Source organism: Sylvia atricapilla, chromosome 13 (assembly GCF_009819655.1).
Source record: "Sylvia atricapilla isolate bSylAtr1 chromosome 13, bSylAtr1.pri, whole genome shotgun sequence".
Lineage (NCBI taxonomy): Eukaryota > Metazoa > Chordata > Aves > Passeriformes > Sylviidae > Sylvia > Sylvia atricapilla.
In genome coordinates this window covers 9,423,762-9,440,827 of record NC_089152.1, presented here as the reverse complement: position 1 = coordinate 9,440,827, position 17,066 = coordinate 9,423,762, and the positions used below count along the sequence as shown (strand labels likewise).

The 17,066-nt window shown below is 37.8% G+C and overlaps 1 protein-coding gene across 1 annotated transcript in view; it reads left to right on the top strand.

Annotated features, from left to right (window-relative positions):
- ADAMTSL3 (ADAMTS like 3) overlaps positions 1 to 17,066 on the top strand; it is a 165,024-nt gene that overhangs the window by 15,249 nt on the left and 132,709 nt on the right. Inside the window, exon 2 of the mRNA XM_066328347.1 lies at positions 12,120 to 12,239. Within this exon, the coding sequence (XP_066184444.1) occupies positions 12,120 to 12,239 (120 nt within the window). The remainder of the gene's footprint in view (positions 1 to 12,119; positions 12,240 to 17,066) is intronic.

The window sequence follows — 17,066 nt, the reverse complement described above, 5'->3', positions numbered from 1 at the left end:
TTATTCTCTTAAATTTCCTGTAGAAAGATAATCATAATTGGAAAGCAGTGCATGACTTATGACATGTCTCAGTTTATCTGTCCTGGGAACTATCCATTGTACATACACATCTGCTTCTGTACACCCACACAGGATGGGAAGATATTCCTCCACAGGAAGGTCTTCCGTTCCCTCAGAATGCAGGTGGTATGTATTGGCAAATCACGTATTGTGGATGTGGGGGCCAAGTTCCCAGAGCATTGCACTCAGAGTGAAGCAATTCACTCAGCTGCTCGAATGAGAATCCAAGATGAGCGAGTCGGAATGCAATCACCCATCTTTCCGTGTTCCTTCTGTGATAACTGTTTCGCTCACTTGTACTTGCTACTTGTTGCATTTGAAATATTGACCATTAGAAGACTAAAATTACTGAATGAGATCAGTCACAAGGGAGACAGTTGGTGCTTAAAATATGTAAAGAAAATGCAGAGCATTTAATAGGACATCATAGGTTTTTAAATTCCAAAACTCTAGACAATGTCCTGCCTTTGAATTACAGATGTTCTTAAGTGCTCTCGATTATTTATCCTTTATTTGTTCATTAAATGCCTTTCTGTAATCACCTGGATCATTTTAAAATTGCCTAATAAAGTTTCTTTGCTGGATATGGAAGATGGTTGATAAAGTTGTAGTGTTGAAACTATCCTGATTAGAACAGGCACCCTGTTCTGAATTAACAGTTTCTATTTTCGTTTTATGTCTGACTTGCTCAGCTGTGTCTTTTAACATTTCAGCAATTCTGGTTCATTCAGAGGATTTATTTCATTCTTTCCAGCAGCAGGGCCTGTGTTTATCTTTTCTCACCTCAGTAAGAGCCCTTTCCCCTTCACCGTATCAGTCCTCCAGCATTACTGTACACATTGTATAGAAGAATGAAAATGAGTCATTAAACTAATGACCATTAGTCTTAACAGTTGTCAGTGAACAGATGCCTGCAGTGCCTGTCATGTGAGCTTTTAATTGCCCTGGGGTTTGCTGCTAAAGCAGAGTAATCTAAGTAGTGGCTTACTAGTGAGTGTACACATGAAATGCTGTCAGTTAATGCTGGTAAATGAGTTGTGACCAGGAAGGGAACAGTCTTCAGATTATTGGTATGTCCTCTTATACAGTTGCATTATTTGGTTTTTGTTCAGCTACTGAACTTTTTTTCTAGTTAGCATTTAATTTTTAATGCTGCACAGTGTGTCTGGCTCAGTAGAACACATGGTTAAAACTTTGCCCTGCTTGAGATACTTTCACTGGCAAGAGAGAAAGATGAAATATACTTGAACAACCACCTTTCTCATTTGCAAAAAGTGAGAGGAAGCTGAAAAACGGATGGATCATAAATATCAAGACTGGCATCACTGGACTGAGGGAATAGTTAAGCTGAGATTTAAATGTAGCTAAATTAGAGTGCTTGGAAAAGTGAGTTGTAGTGCTTGAACAGTGGGCCTCAGTCTGGGAAACCATTTCAGTAGTGGGAATGATGATACAGGAAGTCACTGTCAATAATCTCAAAGTGGCCGATGAATGATAAGACAAAAGTAATTTCTTTGGGAAAAATACTTTACTGTGAAGTAGCGTGCTTTGCCTTGTGGTTGATGTATCAGAATTCCTGACACCAGTAAAGCACAAAAAGTTTAAAACCTTTAGAGTATTTGCAGAAATGTGTTTGAGACTTAGAAGCTGCGTGCTATGCACAGTTTCTTTCGGGAATTTCTTTTTAAAATTGTGCTGAAACAGGTGTGCACACGTGGAGGGTGCTTGGCTGAAAGGCATTCACCTCATGTGCCTTATTAATAGCCTTAAACCAACATTCCTACAGCAGAACCATGACCATTTAACTGCTTCCTTATTGTGAAAATGTGCCTGACCAACTCAATGTGCAAGGCTGCTCAGTCCATAAACCCTGCAAAGGGACTTACTGCAGTGGAGAAAGAAGAGTAGACAAAGAACTGGGTTAATATCACTAAAAATTATCAGGAGTAGTGGAAAACTAACAGTGGAAAAATCACATTTTCCTCACCATATGTTAAATGCATTTGTGTGCTGAGCTGTTGGAAATCCTAAGTGAGCCTGGGAGTGAACATCTGGCTGGGGCATTTCTCTACAGTCTGGTTTGTTCCAGGTGAGAGAGATCCGTCAGCTAGAGGTAACAGGGAGGAGAACCATTTTGATTATTTACGCTTATATTCAGGGTGGTCTGTCTTTGTAAGCAGAATTTTGGGATGCAGCCGCTCTATAAAGAAATGGTGACAAGATGGTAGCAGGTGCTCTCGGTGCTCTGCTGAGAAAGGTGGATGAAGAGCAGTGTTAGCCCGAGCTCTCCTGTGGCACTTACAGGACTATTGAGGACTTTTTGATCGTAGATACAGATTATCAGAAGCTTTCTATCTTCCTGACCTGTCAAAGTTGCTTTATTGCATGCCTTTTGGGTTCCTCTACTTGAGTTTTGGACTATTTGATCTTAAAAAGAGTTGCACCAAAGGTCTATTTTCCTGCTGAGAAATTATTCCAGGTCTTGGTGGCTGGGCATTTGCTTGTTCCAGGTCAGTTTCTATTATGAGAATTTGTAGTCATTTACAGTAGCAGAGCAATTCCATCCATTTCATCTACCTGTTTAGTTCACAATAAACACCACACTGTTGCTGATGACAACATTGTGTAAACAGTATGCAGTGAAGAAAAATTAGTAGATTACTAGTGCTAGGGCAGCCTTTTCTGGGGGCTGAATACTTGCCAATTTTTCCCTGCCACCTGAATCAGAAGCAGATGTACAGAGATTGAGGGCAGGGAGAAAATTCCTTGTCCTTAGCAGTGAAAGGCATGGCACTGCCCTGCAATATCTAAAAGAGTCACTGTTCAGGTTTCCTCATATGACAAAAGTCTCTAATGTCTAAGTCTCTAAGGTTTTTAATTGTACTCATCAACAAGTTTAATGTCAAAATCCTCAGCATTTAGCTCTGAAGTGTATAGCAGTTTAGGATTCCTTTTTTTTTCCCCTAAGTGCCGTGGTTTTAATACCATTCCATCACCCCACACATTTCCCTTCTTTGTGTTTTCATTATGCAACAGGAATTCTCTTAAAAATCTGGATCCGCCACCAGTTCTAGCAGGTGTTTGGCTCCTGAGTGCCAGAGTTTTTTTCTTCACACAGCTTATGGATGAGAATTTCACTGCCCTTAGGCACAATTTCAACTGAAGTATATGAAAAGCGTGTTACTGTGTCAGTTCAAATTATATCACTATTAAAGAAAAAACTCAAAAGGAAATTAAATATAAATAATCATACTAACATAACATAACATTAATAACATTAAGGTTATAATTTAAATTAAAAAGAATTGGGAAATTCTGAGTCAGAAGTCCCAGGCTCTCCTGAGAGCAGCCATTGTAAATGAGGATATTGACAACTTTGAGTCACACAATATGTCTTGATGAATAGTACAATAATACTGGAGTACATAAGAGCTAAGTGTGGTTTTTAGTTCTGTATAATACACTGAGTGGAAACTAAGTATTGTGTGAAGTCTTGCATTCACTCATCCTTACCCTGTTTTATTTGATGGTGACTAATACACTTTGCTGTACCCCACAGTGTCCTAGGTCCCAGTTTGCTCAGATACAAATATACAAATTGCTACCACCTCTTTGCCTTCCTTGGGGTGTTGAGACCTGCATGAAGAAAAGCTGGTTGTATGCAGTGGAAGATGTTTTTTTTTTTTTAAATCCTGGATCTTGCTGTCACCCCAGTCTGGGCATTCACCACACTTCACCACGTGGTGTTCATGATAAAGGACACTTAACAAAATGCCCTGGGATTTGGCTGCATGGAGTCGATTTTCCACCTGGTAGCTGGTATAGTGCTGTATTTTGGATTTAGGAAGAGAAACATGGTGTTTTGGTTGTTGCTGAGCACTGCTTTCTCTAAGTTGAGGACTTTTCATCTTCTTACATGTCCTGGCAGCCAGGAGGCTGCAGAAGCACAAGAAACTGGGAGGTGACATGGCCAGGACAGGAGACTCCAGGTGGCCAGTGGGATGTCCCGTACTGGATAGGGACACACTGAACAATATAACTGGGGAAAGTTGGCCAGGGGTAGGTGGCTGATGCTCAGGGACTGCCTGGGCCTCAGTCAGCAAACACAGAGCAATTGCACTGGGCATCCCTTGTTTTGTACACTTTTTTAATCATCATTGTTATTGTTTTCTTCTTGTTTTTTGTCCTATTAAACTGTCTTCATCTCAGGCCGAGAGTTTTACCTTTTTCCTGATTCTTTCCCCTGTCCTCACTTGCTGTGGGAGTGGGTGAGGGAATGTCTGTGTGGTGCTTAGCTGCCTGTCAGGTTAAACTGCAACAGAAAACTTAAAAAAAATATTATAGATTATCATGGTTTCTTGGCTAAGGATGCTCATAGTACTTTTTGTAGCATATTTCTTTCTGTGGACATCATGAGAACCCTTAGAAACTGTCAGTGAGTAAAAGACAGAGTTCCAATAATACTGAAAGAACTTAATTTATGTCAAGATTTTTACTGATTATTAGGTTTCTAAATAAGGAATAAAAAGAAGGTTTTGTCTGGAATAGTGGAACGTATGGTGAAAGAGGTGATAAAATCTTTTAAGACTTCATTCACCTATGTTTGTCTTGCGAGATTTTAGAAAGAGATTTAAGTGAAATAGTATTTTCTGTCTAATTTCCAGTTATTCCTCCCTTTCACTGTTTTACCACAGAGGAGAGTTGATAAAGGGGATTCAGTCTTAAACAAAAAAAAGAGTGAAAACATCCCCCAGCCATTCCCATGTCCCCAAAGCAATGAGCTTTGGGGAACATGCAGGTAGAATCTTCACTCACCAGTTCAGATTGTTTTATCTATATGCTATAAAATTGCTTTTCTGTTGGATCTAAACATGGCTATGCTCCTTCCCTATTCCCCAAGGCTAAGCTAAAGACTTGGGGAAATAATTGGGTATTGCATATTTTGAAAGCAGGATCTGATCCACAGTCACTAACTTTCTGACAATAATTGGAAGTGAACTGCTTGGGGTTATCTTGTCTGTGTGCTGGATTTTCCCCCTTGGCTCTTATTTATACAAAACTAGAGGGAACGGAGTAAGCAGTGCTGCTCACAGTGCTATATTGCAGGAGATGCTGTCCTGCTGCAGCTGGATTTGGGCCCTGGTTCTGTGAGGAGGTCCCTGGGAGCTTTTCCACTGACATCACTGGGAGCAGCTTCAGTCTGCTGGTGCTGCTCTTTTTAGAGCAGATTTTAGGCACATCTGATCAATTCTCTGGAAAAAGGGCAGAGTCTGCCTAACAGTGTTTAGAAGAAGCTTCATTGGAAGAAGAAAAACTTCGGGGTTCATATTTCTTTTAGAAATATGAAGCTAAGTTGATATTTAAGCTGGGTTTTGAGAGTAAGTGAAGTTTTGGCTAAATACCGCTGCAGCCTCTCAGTGAAATGTTTAATCTTTTAGCCAGACAATAGCAAGAGAAAAAGCATAAGTAATTGTTGATAAATATCCAAAAGCTTAATCACTAGTATAAATTTTAGAGGGCGCAGAAAAAGATTTCAAAATGTGTTGATCTCAGTCTGCAGACCAAGCTATGCCAAAGAAAATGTATTTACATTTACTCAAGAAAAATGGTGGTAGAAATGTCCTTCTGAAAAGACTGAAAGATGGGATCTTAATTAAAAAACTTAATGGCCTCCATTGTTCTTCCTGTTTCAGTGTTGGCTTAAGGTTGTAGAGAGCCTGAAGCAAGGTTTGGGCTGAGCACTTTTGTTGTGGTGACGTGATCTGAGGCACATTCCAGTCCCTGGAACAGCTCCGAGTGCCTCAATGGGCGCAGGATGGTTTGAGCAGCAGAGGTGATGTAGGCAGTTGCTTTCTTGCAGCTGTGAATATGATTATAGTTACAGCTTAGATTCAGTTTTCAGTGATAGACACTTCAAACAATAGCTGAACTATCAGTTTCTAAGTTGCTTCCTGGCAGTATTTTACTGTGTTGGAAAAACAGGGGCTTATCTGAAATATTTAAGAATTGTCTTTTGCTTATCTTTGTATGTATCTTCAACACAGAGGCACATTTTTCCAAGCTTGTTTTATTTCTTCATGTTCATGCAGGCCTAGAATGAGAGATGAGAGGAAAAATCGTTAGATTTAGGCTTAAATCAGACATGTCTTAAATCTGCTTTTAACTCATACAGAGCATGCAGCATGGAAGAAAAATCCTTGAGTCTCCCCCTCTAGTTCTGTCCCTTCAAGAGCTTTTGACTCAGTGTTTCAGGTTGTCTCATTGTCTCACTTGTGACTTCCCTGATGAAATCTGACAGCCAAGTTCTTCTTTCAGGGGTCTTCTATGAAGAAGTGGTTGACTTCAGTTCAGCCAAGTCCTCCTTCATTTTTCTAGGAGAAATGACATTTATACTTTAATTCTGATCTGAAATGCTGGCCTCTTCGTTTAATATTAATAATTAAATAATTGCCCTGGCCTGCTGAAATGCTGAGCTGCTGGCAGCTTCTGTGGAAACTCGGTTCACTTGCAGGGTCTTTAAATGTTTCAGAGTGTCTAGCATTAGGAAGCTGTTTTTGTAGATCTTGGCCATGACAAAAGCTAATCTGACTCTTACTACATATTTATTCATCAGAATTGCTTGCTCTGGAGATAGCAGAAGTTCTGAACTGTTGATGTGACCTTGTTTATCTGCAAATACACTTTTTCATGTTGTGATGAAGCTGGAGTGCTGTGCTCTATCTAACATTTTTGTATGGGAGTCCTTGAAAATCCATTAAACTGAACTGCTACTTAGCTGGTATATTACTTCCCTGGGGCGTAAATCAAATGCTGCAGCGGCTTAGGAGACAGATATTTAACTTGAATTAAATGGAAATACACACATTTTGGTATATGATTGGACTTGCTGTGCATATTAATCTGACAAACATGTATTTACATGTCATTAAGAATGCAGACAGTTTTTTCTCATTTTGCTTTTCCCATCTTTTTTTTCTCTCTAATACAATGATTTTGGAAATGAACACTGCACATTTTCCACTTCCAACAAGAACTAATAAAAGAGCCACAAAACTATGGAAAGCAAACTGCTTCCACTGTATTTGTCTTTCTTTATAGAATTTACTTTGGGCAGGGTAGTGCAGTTGTGCATTACTGTAAAGCTTTTGTCGATTTGACCTTTTATCTTTTGTCTGTGTTTCTTTTTAAAAGCGAGGTACTGAGGCAGTTTCAGGAAGAACATGGTATTTGTTGTTTTCAGCATTTGAAATAGATGATTTTGAAGCTTTCATCTGCATTACTCCAGTTTCTCATTATGCTCCCAATTTTAGCAAAGACAGGCTTAGTTAGGAAGTGACTGATGTAAGTATAAGTAATGTTTATATGTGTTAAATGTACATAATAGCAGAGTTCTTACTTTTCTCTTGGTTGTGGTTCTTGGTGCCAGCAATCTCTAAAATTAAAAATTCTTCTGTACCTGAAATATTAATGTTCTATTTCTAATTATGTTCAAGTTATTTCTTTGAGACATTACATCTGTTTTCTCATCTTGACCTTCACATTGCATATTTAGTAAAAAGCTCTCTTTCTAAAGCTGCTGCTGTCTAGATGTAAGTATGGAACAATTACTTTGAAGTCTCCTGGTGGCTGTGATTAAGTACAATAGTAGCATGCAATTATGAGGTTTGATTGAACTTTGTCTTGGCCTCAGTATCAAATTATCTCCAAGAACTGTAGACTAAACCAGATTTTTAAATTTATCTGAAATTAAAATAGCAGTTTAAATCCATGGATGAAATTATTACTCTCTAACTTGGAAGGAATGACCAATGATTAATATTTATAATTTTTCATAATAGGAAAACTCTACTGTGTGGTGATTTGATAATTGTAAGTGAGCTGGATTGCAATAGTTAACATGAATCCTGGATATCAAGGAAAAAAAAAGAGCAGTTAAAGTACTTCGCGCTGTGCAGTGGTTTCAGAATGTCCAATGGGGTTCATTTGGGGTCAACCAGAACCAGAAGTTGTGCTCCAGCAGCACCTGCTCTGCTCAGTCACTGGAAGATGCTCAGCTCTGCGTGGGCATTCAGTCCTTCTCATCCTTGCTCCTTGCTAATGGCAGTATTGGCTGGGAAGCACTCAGTGACCATTCCTCTAACTCTCAATAATGAAATGAAATCATCAAATCCAGCAACTCGGGCAGAGGCTTCTAGTCAGTGTTCTACAGAGCAATGAAACTGGGCAGCACCAAAAACAACGAGCAGGTCTTGGTGGAAGGAGATCTAAAAACCAGAGGCTTGGATACAGGCAATTCTTTGTGTCTTGTGCAGTTGAAAGTGGAAGGGTAATTTGGTCTTTCAGCACTCAGGTGGGAGTGGTGAATGAGGAAGCAACCAGAGTCTGAAATCAAAGCTCTGTTCCATCATAAGGCTTGAATAAACCCAGTGCCACTTCACACTTCCCACTTCTGCTGATCAGGATAGTTCCCTTTGATCACATAGGTGGAAAGATGTAGCATGGAAGACCTTATTTTTTCAGTTTCTGACTAATAAGTTACATGCCCTAATTGACCAGAAAGATTTTTAAACGCTGATCTGTTTCCAATTTTTATATTTTCTTTTTTTGTCAGTAGGTAATACACACTTTCTTGCTACATGATATATTAATTTCAAGGAATTTTATGTAGTGATTAGTTTTATATCTGCTTTGGCTATGTTATCACTCTCTACTGTCTTCATAGGCTTAAGATCATAAAAACTGGTTTAAAATGCCTGCTTTAAATCTTAAGTGTACTTGTAACTTGACACATTTAATTTAAAGCTATTGAGATTAAACTGGCCGTTGAACAGACCTAAAACGCTAGCATGAAATGTAATTGTTTTCTCAAACTTGCACTTATAGTCTTTACTTTAAAACATGAATTTATATCAGATTAGCTAAGTCATTCAGAGATGATCTCAAATATACTATAAACCCACAGACTGTTGAAATTTGAATTACGTTTAAGCCAAAGTGTCCGTGGAAATATAAAAGCCTCATAAGGAGCATTGGTAGATTTCTCAGTGGGGAATAAAATGGACTAAGTGGAAACATTCTATTTTGTGTTCAGTACAATGTATGAATGAAAGTGTATTGGGAACGTGGAGCTTATTTGAAGGTGCTTGCATCTAAAGGGTAAAAATGTTTTTCTGCTGCTTTAGAGAGTGGATACAAAAGAGTTCTTTGAACACTTGAAGATTTGATTTTTTTAAAAATTAACTTCTCCCTTTGGTTTGTTTATCAGATGTAACACATTGGTTTCAACATCAGTTTGCCATGACAGCTGATAATGTGTTCTTAGTGTTTGGTTTTTTTATTTTTAAATTAATTGCTTGGCTGTATTCTTTCTCGCTTGATTTATACCAGACAGGTAGCAGTACCTATTGCTGCAGCTGACAATCAGTTTCCATTGTAACCTCATGGGTAACCTTATAAAATATCAGTGTTTTACACTGAATTTTTCCATGCTTAGAAGCCAGGTTCTTCTTGCCTGAATCTAGCAATCTCCTCAAGTGCCTAGCTGCTCATTAGCTTTCCACAAGAAAATGGAATGTGTATTAGAAACCCCTAGTTTTTCTTACTATGTTTATCAAATTGCTGTTTCAGCTTCAAATATTGGCATGGTTTATATTCAAAGCATAACACTGATTAATGTCCAAAGACTTTATATTTTAAATGTTTAAATTACAAAGATGAGAAATGCGAGCAAGTTACTGCTACATATCCTACTGACAAATTTGTTTATGAGAAATTAAGCAACAGTGTGATACATACAATTGGCTAAGAAGTATGGTGGGGTAATTCTGATTCTCTTCTGCCTGTAAATTCGGCAAATCTTCCAAAAATGTTGTTACAAATCACTAGTACTTAACAGGATTCTTTTCCAAAGTGTTCTACAAATACAAACGAAGCTTAACAATATGCCATTAAGATAGGTCAGTAGGTGTTGTAATTGTTTTACGCCTGGCAAACCTGAGGTAGAAATGATAAGTACTTTAACCCTGGCCACTTGAGATTTAGATTGAATATCTCTTATCCATTAGCCCTGTGCTGAAATCATAGGATTACATCACTGCCATATTCCCTCACATAGGATCTGTCGATAGCCCATTGAAACCAGTGGGGAAAGCTGCCAGATTATGTCAGCCCCTTTCATGTCTGGGTTTTGCTTCACATGTCAAAGCTTGCATCAGCTGCAGCCAGCTCGGGTTCAGCAGGAAGCAGAACTGTGGATCTCTTTTGGTGGCCTTATGGGGAAGCTGTTGTTACCAAATGTAGATTTGTTCTCCATATTTTATTAATTATGCATAAATAAGGTCAGTTGGCTGAAGTGTAAGAGTGGGATCTCTGCTGCAGTAAGCTTTATAGAAATGTAATGATAATATGGTGTGAATGTGAATTACTGTTATGTAGGCCTGATGAAAAAATCCTCTTTACAATCTTGTTCAGTCTTGCATGCTGAAATATGACCTTTACCCTAGTCTAGACATGTCCTTTGCAAGTTATTTCTAGTTTATATGAAGACTGCTTGATTTGAACCAAGTATGTTAATCTGATGCTGTCATGACTGGTGGGGTTTGCAGTCTGAGAAGCTGACAGCTCTCAGCAGAGTAAGCAACAGCATTGTAAGCTTCTCCAGACCATCCTGCAAATGACATGCCATCTGCTTTTTGTGAGATCAGTTGTGAGCTTCAGAAGGTGAACTTACTGCAAGAGAGAAAGGGCAGTAGGTCTTACCTTTCTTTTCTGCCACGAACTGGTTTAAATTATGTTGATTACTTCAGAAATCTCTAGTTAGCTGGCACCTATATTTGGTACAATTCTAGCCAAGAGTCGAGAAACTGGGCAATGGCAACTGCCAACTTTCATGTGAAATTGCTATGTAAATGTCAAAATATACAGTTTAATTACGCCCCTATTTATTAAGTTTATTCATTGGTAAATGTCCAGCAGAAACTTGCACATTTCAGGCCCTTTTTCTTTCCTGAGTGGTTTCAACCTTTTGGAAGGTAATGTTCATCTCCCTGCCCTGCCCTCGCTACACAGCTGGACTCAATATTCTGCATTCAAAAGATGTTTGCTTATTTTCTCTAGGATGCAAAGCAGTTGGCTTCTCAGGGCAGTGTTAATGCAGGAGGAATAAGGACAGAGGAGTCTGTGCAGAGTGTTTGCTGCACGTCTGGGTTGCTGAGACCTCCAGTGCAGTGAGATGGGGCTGGCCCAGCCTGTGCTCAGCGTGTTGAGCACACTTAGGTGTGTTGTGATTGCTGAGCAGGCACAGATCCTCTGAGCAAGAGCTGTTTCTCTAATCAAAGCCTAGGTGTCAGACAGCCCAGCTGGAGGTACCAGCTATGATTCTGACAGTATTAACTCCTCTGTAGCTTGAAATGAGCCCTTTTCTTTCTTTCTCTTTCCCGGTGTGTTCTCAAATGCTCTTCCCCATGAATAACATCCTGAACTAATATGGAGCACTGCCTGTGCTCACTCCAGTCACTCTCACCCCGTATTTCTTCTTTGCAGCAATATTTTCCTGCAAGAGAGGAAAGTAACTCATAGTGTCATGGCTTCATAGGTAACCCTATGGGACTAGATGAGCCCTCAAGATATCTTCTAAGCTGAGTTACTCTATGATTCTGTCTTTGTTTCTTCCTGTAAAAATAAATATGTTGTGTTTAACCAAGAGCCTGTTAACTCCAGTAGCCACTGCTCTAGTGAAGTGTATAAGGCAAAAGAAAGTGTAATGTTGCTTTTTGAATGTCTCTGAGCAGGGATGTTTGATAAGCCAGAGATGTTCTCCTTTGGTTTAGAAGATTATTCTGCTGTTGAGGCATCTTCTTTTGGTTTGAACCTCTGTAGGTGTTTAGCATGTCTCCATCTCAGCAAAATATCCATGCAGAAATACCATGCCCTAAAACACAACAGCTTTTTTTTTTTCTCCAGAAGTTCATGTCTAGATTTTGTAATTATATGCATAGGTTTTTAAAAAAATTACTTGTGTTTGTAGTAGGTGTAACATGACCTTTCTGAATTTCTTCCAGACAAGAGCAGAGCAGTCCCAAGGTGCATACTTCTTGCCTGAGTTTGCACTTTCTCCACAGGGGAGTTTTCTTGAGGATACCACGGGGGAGCAGTTCCTCACTTACCGTTATGATGACCAGGTCAGTGTCCCATATAATGTGAAAATTATAGAGATTGATTCATTCATCTAACTCTGAGATAAAGATTACTGTGAAACAGATTAAGGTAGAGAAGGTGTGTTTTCTTTGAAAGCACATCAAATTTATAGCAATTGAATGATAGCACACTATGCAAGATCCAAATTAAATCACTTATTTGTATAAATAATAAGTAAAACCACTTTTGGAAAACATTAATAGGATGTAATGAAAACAAGAGCAGCAATATTTTAGTGATGTGTTAATAGATGCTTATAGTTACAGCTGCAAAATGTGTAGAATTAGAAGCGATTGTCCTTTCTGTGAATTGTTTGACTTAACCTAATTTGTTTTATTTAATGGAAAAATCAGCGTTGGGCAGATTTTGCATTTTCCAGCCTGTGAAAAGTCATAATATTGTATTAGTTCATGAAATTTTTGTAAGGGAAGGTTGGGCAAATTATAAGGAAACAAATGGGAAGTGTAATAATGGATGGAACAATGTTTAGAAAGAAACATTTTTTTTTTAAGTTAAACATTTTTAATGCTTTCTCCAGACTCATAGAAACATTATGTTGAACATGGAATATAGATATAAATGTAAAGAAAGCAACATGAAAGAAATGCTGTTAATCTTGGCAAAAGATCTGAAGTAAACCTAGGAAATGTGTGGCGTGCTGTGGAAATTTACTCATAACACAATGTGTTCCAGGAGTCAGTTGAATTTCACATCAAAACTGTCTGAATTACATTCATAGACACTTACAGTACATTTCTTAATGTAAAAGGAGGGAATTTGTTAGGAAACACCCCCTGTAGAAGTGAGAGAAAAGCCAAGGTATGGTTCTGTCAGTGATGGGCAGGTTTATTTTGAAAGATGGGCTCCTGGCAGGAGCTATTTGAAGAAAATAATTTGCTCATCACTATCCTAAAGGAGAGAACTGGGATGAGTTTATTTAACCTTTAAACTGACAGTGTTTTTAGATAGACAAAAAGGAGCAGAAGAGCTGCAATAGAAAGCATGCTGAGCCACTGTGAATTATTGGAATTTAGTTTAAATGTTTACAATAATTCATACTTTTGCTTCCCTAGAGGGTCTTGATTATCAACAGAAAAGGTTCTTGGATAAGACCTTCCTTGGACCAAACACCTGGGAAAGCAATAACTTATAGGACAGTAAAATGCAGCTGCAACTCAGGCTGCATTTAATGACAGTAGTTGAAAAACACTATAAAGGTTATACACTTTGATCAAAATAGTTTCCATTTAATGGAGCACATTTTTGAGAAGATGATAAATCACATATAACAGAGGCTTAGTCTGAGTCTTTGACTAGACTGTTTGGACTATGTGAATAATATAGCTGATTAAAAAACAAACAAAATGAATCCCCTTGAAAAACCCTCAAATACCAGCAGAGCTCTATACAGAAGCCAGTTCCAAGCCCAATTCCATTTAATGGAAAGAATTCCATTTGCTGGAAAGTTTTCCATTAATTCCATTGAGATCTGAATTGGATCTAGGATATAGCCAGCTTCTGTTCTTTCATAAATGTGATTTAGTTTTGAAGCCTGCTATTCCCAGACACTTAGCAGTATGAAATTAAGTTTGAATTCCTGGAACTGAAAGTGGTGCTGAAACATCAAAATGTTGAAAGTAAAAGCAACTGTATTAGCAGTAGTTTCTTTTGAAAGAAAATTCAGTCCCTAAGCATTATTTATTAAAAGTTATGAATACATTGAATGCAGATGGGAACTGATCTTATCTCTAGCTTTACTTTCCTGCAAGTAAACCAGGATTTCTTCAGTGAATAGAATGATTTTTCCTTGATTTTCTAGGAAATTAATATTAGGTTTGTGATATAATACAGTTACAATTATACTTTTACTGAAATGTTAATACAAAACTCAATTGTATCATGGTCAAACTGGGTCAGAAAACTAGATCTTTTTTATTTGCTGTGTTTCATCCAACTATTTCTTTTGATACTTACTGGTATGAATGGATGGAAGTCTTAAAACCAGAGGGTGAAAATCCTTCAGTCGATAATATTTTGAATTTTTTTTTAAGCTGAGATGGATATATTTGATACATGATAAATGTGATAAGAAAACACAGGTGAATAAAAGGAGAGGAATATATGTATATATGTATATATGAATTTAAAGCCCATTTTTAACCTATCCAACAAAGAAATGGAATCAGTACCGGAAGGTTACCGCATAAATGAAGAATGCAGCACCATCATCTCAGACACCTTAATTCCTTAATTTAGTCATAGTAAATAATTTTCTATTTTGTCCTACTGTGAAAGGCTGCTGGCCTTTGGGAAATATATTCCTTCCTTTTCCCTGGTATCCATAATTATTCTCTGGGCATCCGTACAGAGTTGTGGTGTTCCTGTACATCCCAAGTTACACCTGAATATTGGAAAATCGAAATAACTTTGTGCACTTGACTGCAGTAAAGCAAGAGCTTAGTTAGATCTGGTCTGCTGTGGATGTGATTCCTCCTCTTATGTCCATAGAATGGAACAGAATAAATAAAAGGGGAGAGAGGTTCCTGAGACTGTGGTATGGAGGTGGAGAAGAGGGTGGATCACAACCTCTGTTCTTTTGGCTCACCAGTGTTGAGACACTTGCAGGAAAACCATCTATCCCTATCTTCCCAAGTGTGCCCTTTCCCCCCTTGCACTGTTCCTTTTATCCAGGCCAGTAAAATTTCCAGGGATAGATGGATAATATTTTTATATAGCAGCATCATCATCGTCATGATCCAAGATTAGTTTCCTTACATCCTCCAAACACAGGAATGTTTCAAAGGGGTTTTCTTTGGCTGTTGTGTGTGATATTTTTCAAGCAGGGAGCCAGTTTAATCAGAATCATTCATTCCTTTGTTAGTAAGTAATCTCAGTAAAATAGAACTAGCTGTTACTTAAATATTCAAAAGTATTTGCTATCTGAAATGACAAGCTTACAGTTTGAAATGAAAGATGAGTAAATATTAATAGGAACACACTGTACTCTGCTCTAGCCCAGCAGAATTACACATGGATTCGTGTTGTACATGCAAGATAGTACATTTTGTTCTGGTTTAATCTGGCAGGACTGTGCTCTCATTTTTGTACGGGACTGCACTAACCTCTTTGCATATTTCGTTGCTTTGTGTGTATTTAAGAATTACATGCAGATGAAATTCTTTGGCTAGATATTTTCAAAATTCAGTGAATATCTTTTTTACCACTTCTATCACTATAGAGGAAAATACCTTTAAAGATCTCATTAAATACTGGCACTGATTCACTGGGATGACATCTGCATAAAGTGGGACATTATAGTTTTGACACATTTGCTGCTGTATCTTCGAGGAAAAACAATGATTAAAAGGAAATACTTCTGAGGGATCCCGAAGGACAGAAATTAGAAATATTTAAATTGAACATTGTCTAAAGGCTCCTGTATTGTTCACCAAGGGATGTCTTGTATGAGTGTGTTGCATCCTGCATTTCTGAAATTCTACTGAGTCAATGCAATTTAAACCTAACTTGGTACCAAATAGATTTTGATGCATCGCCAAAGACTTCAACTGCTGTTAGAAATTTGAGATTTAAAAAAAAAATGGCCCAATCTACCATTCATGAATATAATTAAATAACTGAATAAATAGATGAAAATAAATGAAGTTATGAAATAAATATACAAGTAATAGCCCTTTTTCCAACTTTGAGATACGTGTTGAACCTTGCCATAAGGCATCGTTTCCTAGTATTCTTTCTGATTTCTTTTGGCTTTTCACCTTTTAATCTACTACAAGGAATTTTTTTCTTTTCCAAAATACTAGTAGTACTGGAAAGCCTTCTTGCAGAAATAAAATGTTCTTGTTTTCTGACACTTAAGGTATTGCTTCCAAGTATTAAAACCATTCCATATGACGGACCACCAAGAAGAACAGCGGTGAAAACTTGGTTGGGCTGAATGTGTTTGAAGTACATTTCCACTTTGATTGGCTGCCTGGCTGAGAGTTCTCTTGGGGGTGTGGGTAAAAAAAGGAAAGCAAAAAGAAAATAAGCTTATCTTTCAAGTGAGAAAATGTTTGCTTGACCAGTTAGCTTTCTAGCTGACCTTGCTTATTCTAAATTTTATGATGTCTACCACTTTAAACTCAGAACAAGGATAGCCTGATTCTGGAGCCATTACATATATGGCTCTAAGTAGTCCAATATTGGCAAAGAAATCTAATGTTTCTAAACAAATATTAATGAAAATCTGCCCTATCAGACATGTGAGTGCTTAGCTATGCAAGGTAAGGTAGAAACTGGTCAGTCTCTTTTCAACTAGATGTGCAAGTTGTAATACCCAGGCTGCAGCTGCTACAGTTTGTTTAATAACTATTCTTTCTTTGGGTTTGCTAGAAAAATGCCTTGTTATGAAGTGAATGCCAAAATCGGGAAAATAAATATTTTAAAGTACTTATTATAAATAAAATAATATTTATTTCATTTAAGCCTTGTCTTCCAGAAATAGAAATAGCCTGTCTTGGCTTCTGATTTTTCAGGGGGAAAATGAGCATGGAACTTGAAGTATTCATTAAAAAAAAGGCAGTGAAACCCAGCATCTCAATTTCTTCAAAAATTAGTATTGAAATAAACTGATGGAACCTATTACTCCACTTTTTTTTTTTTTTTTTTTTTTTTTGTAGCCTGGCAGCAATACCTGTTTGTGTTTGTTCTATAAGTTTTTCATATTACACCAAGGAAACTCTTGTGTGGGCAGAAGTTGTCTTATTTTTCCACAATTTCCTCCATCTCTTTCCCCATTCCACCTGCTGCTG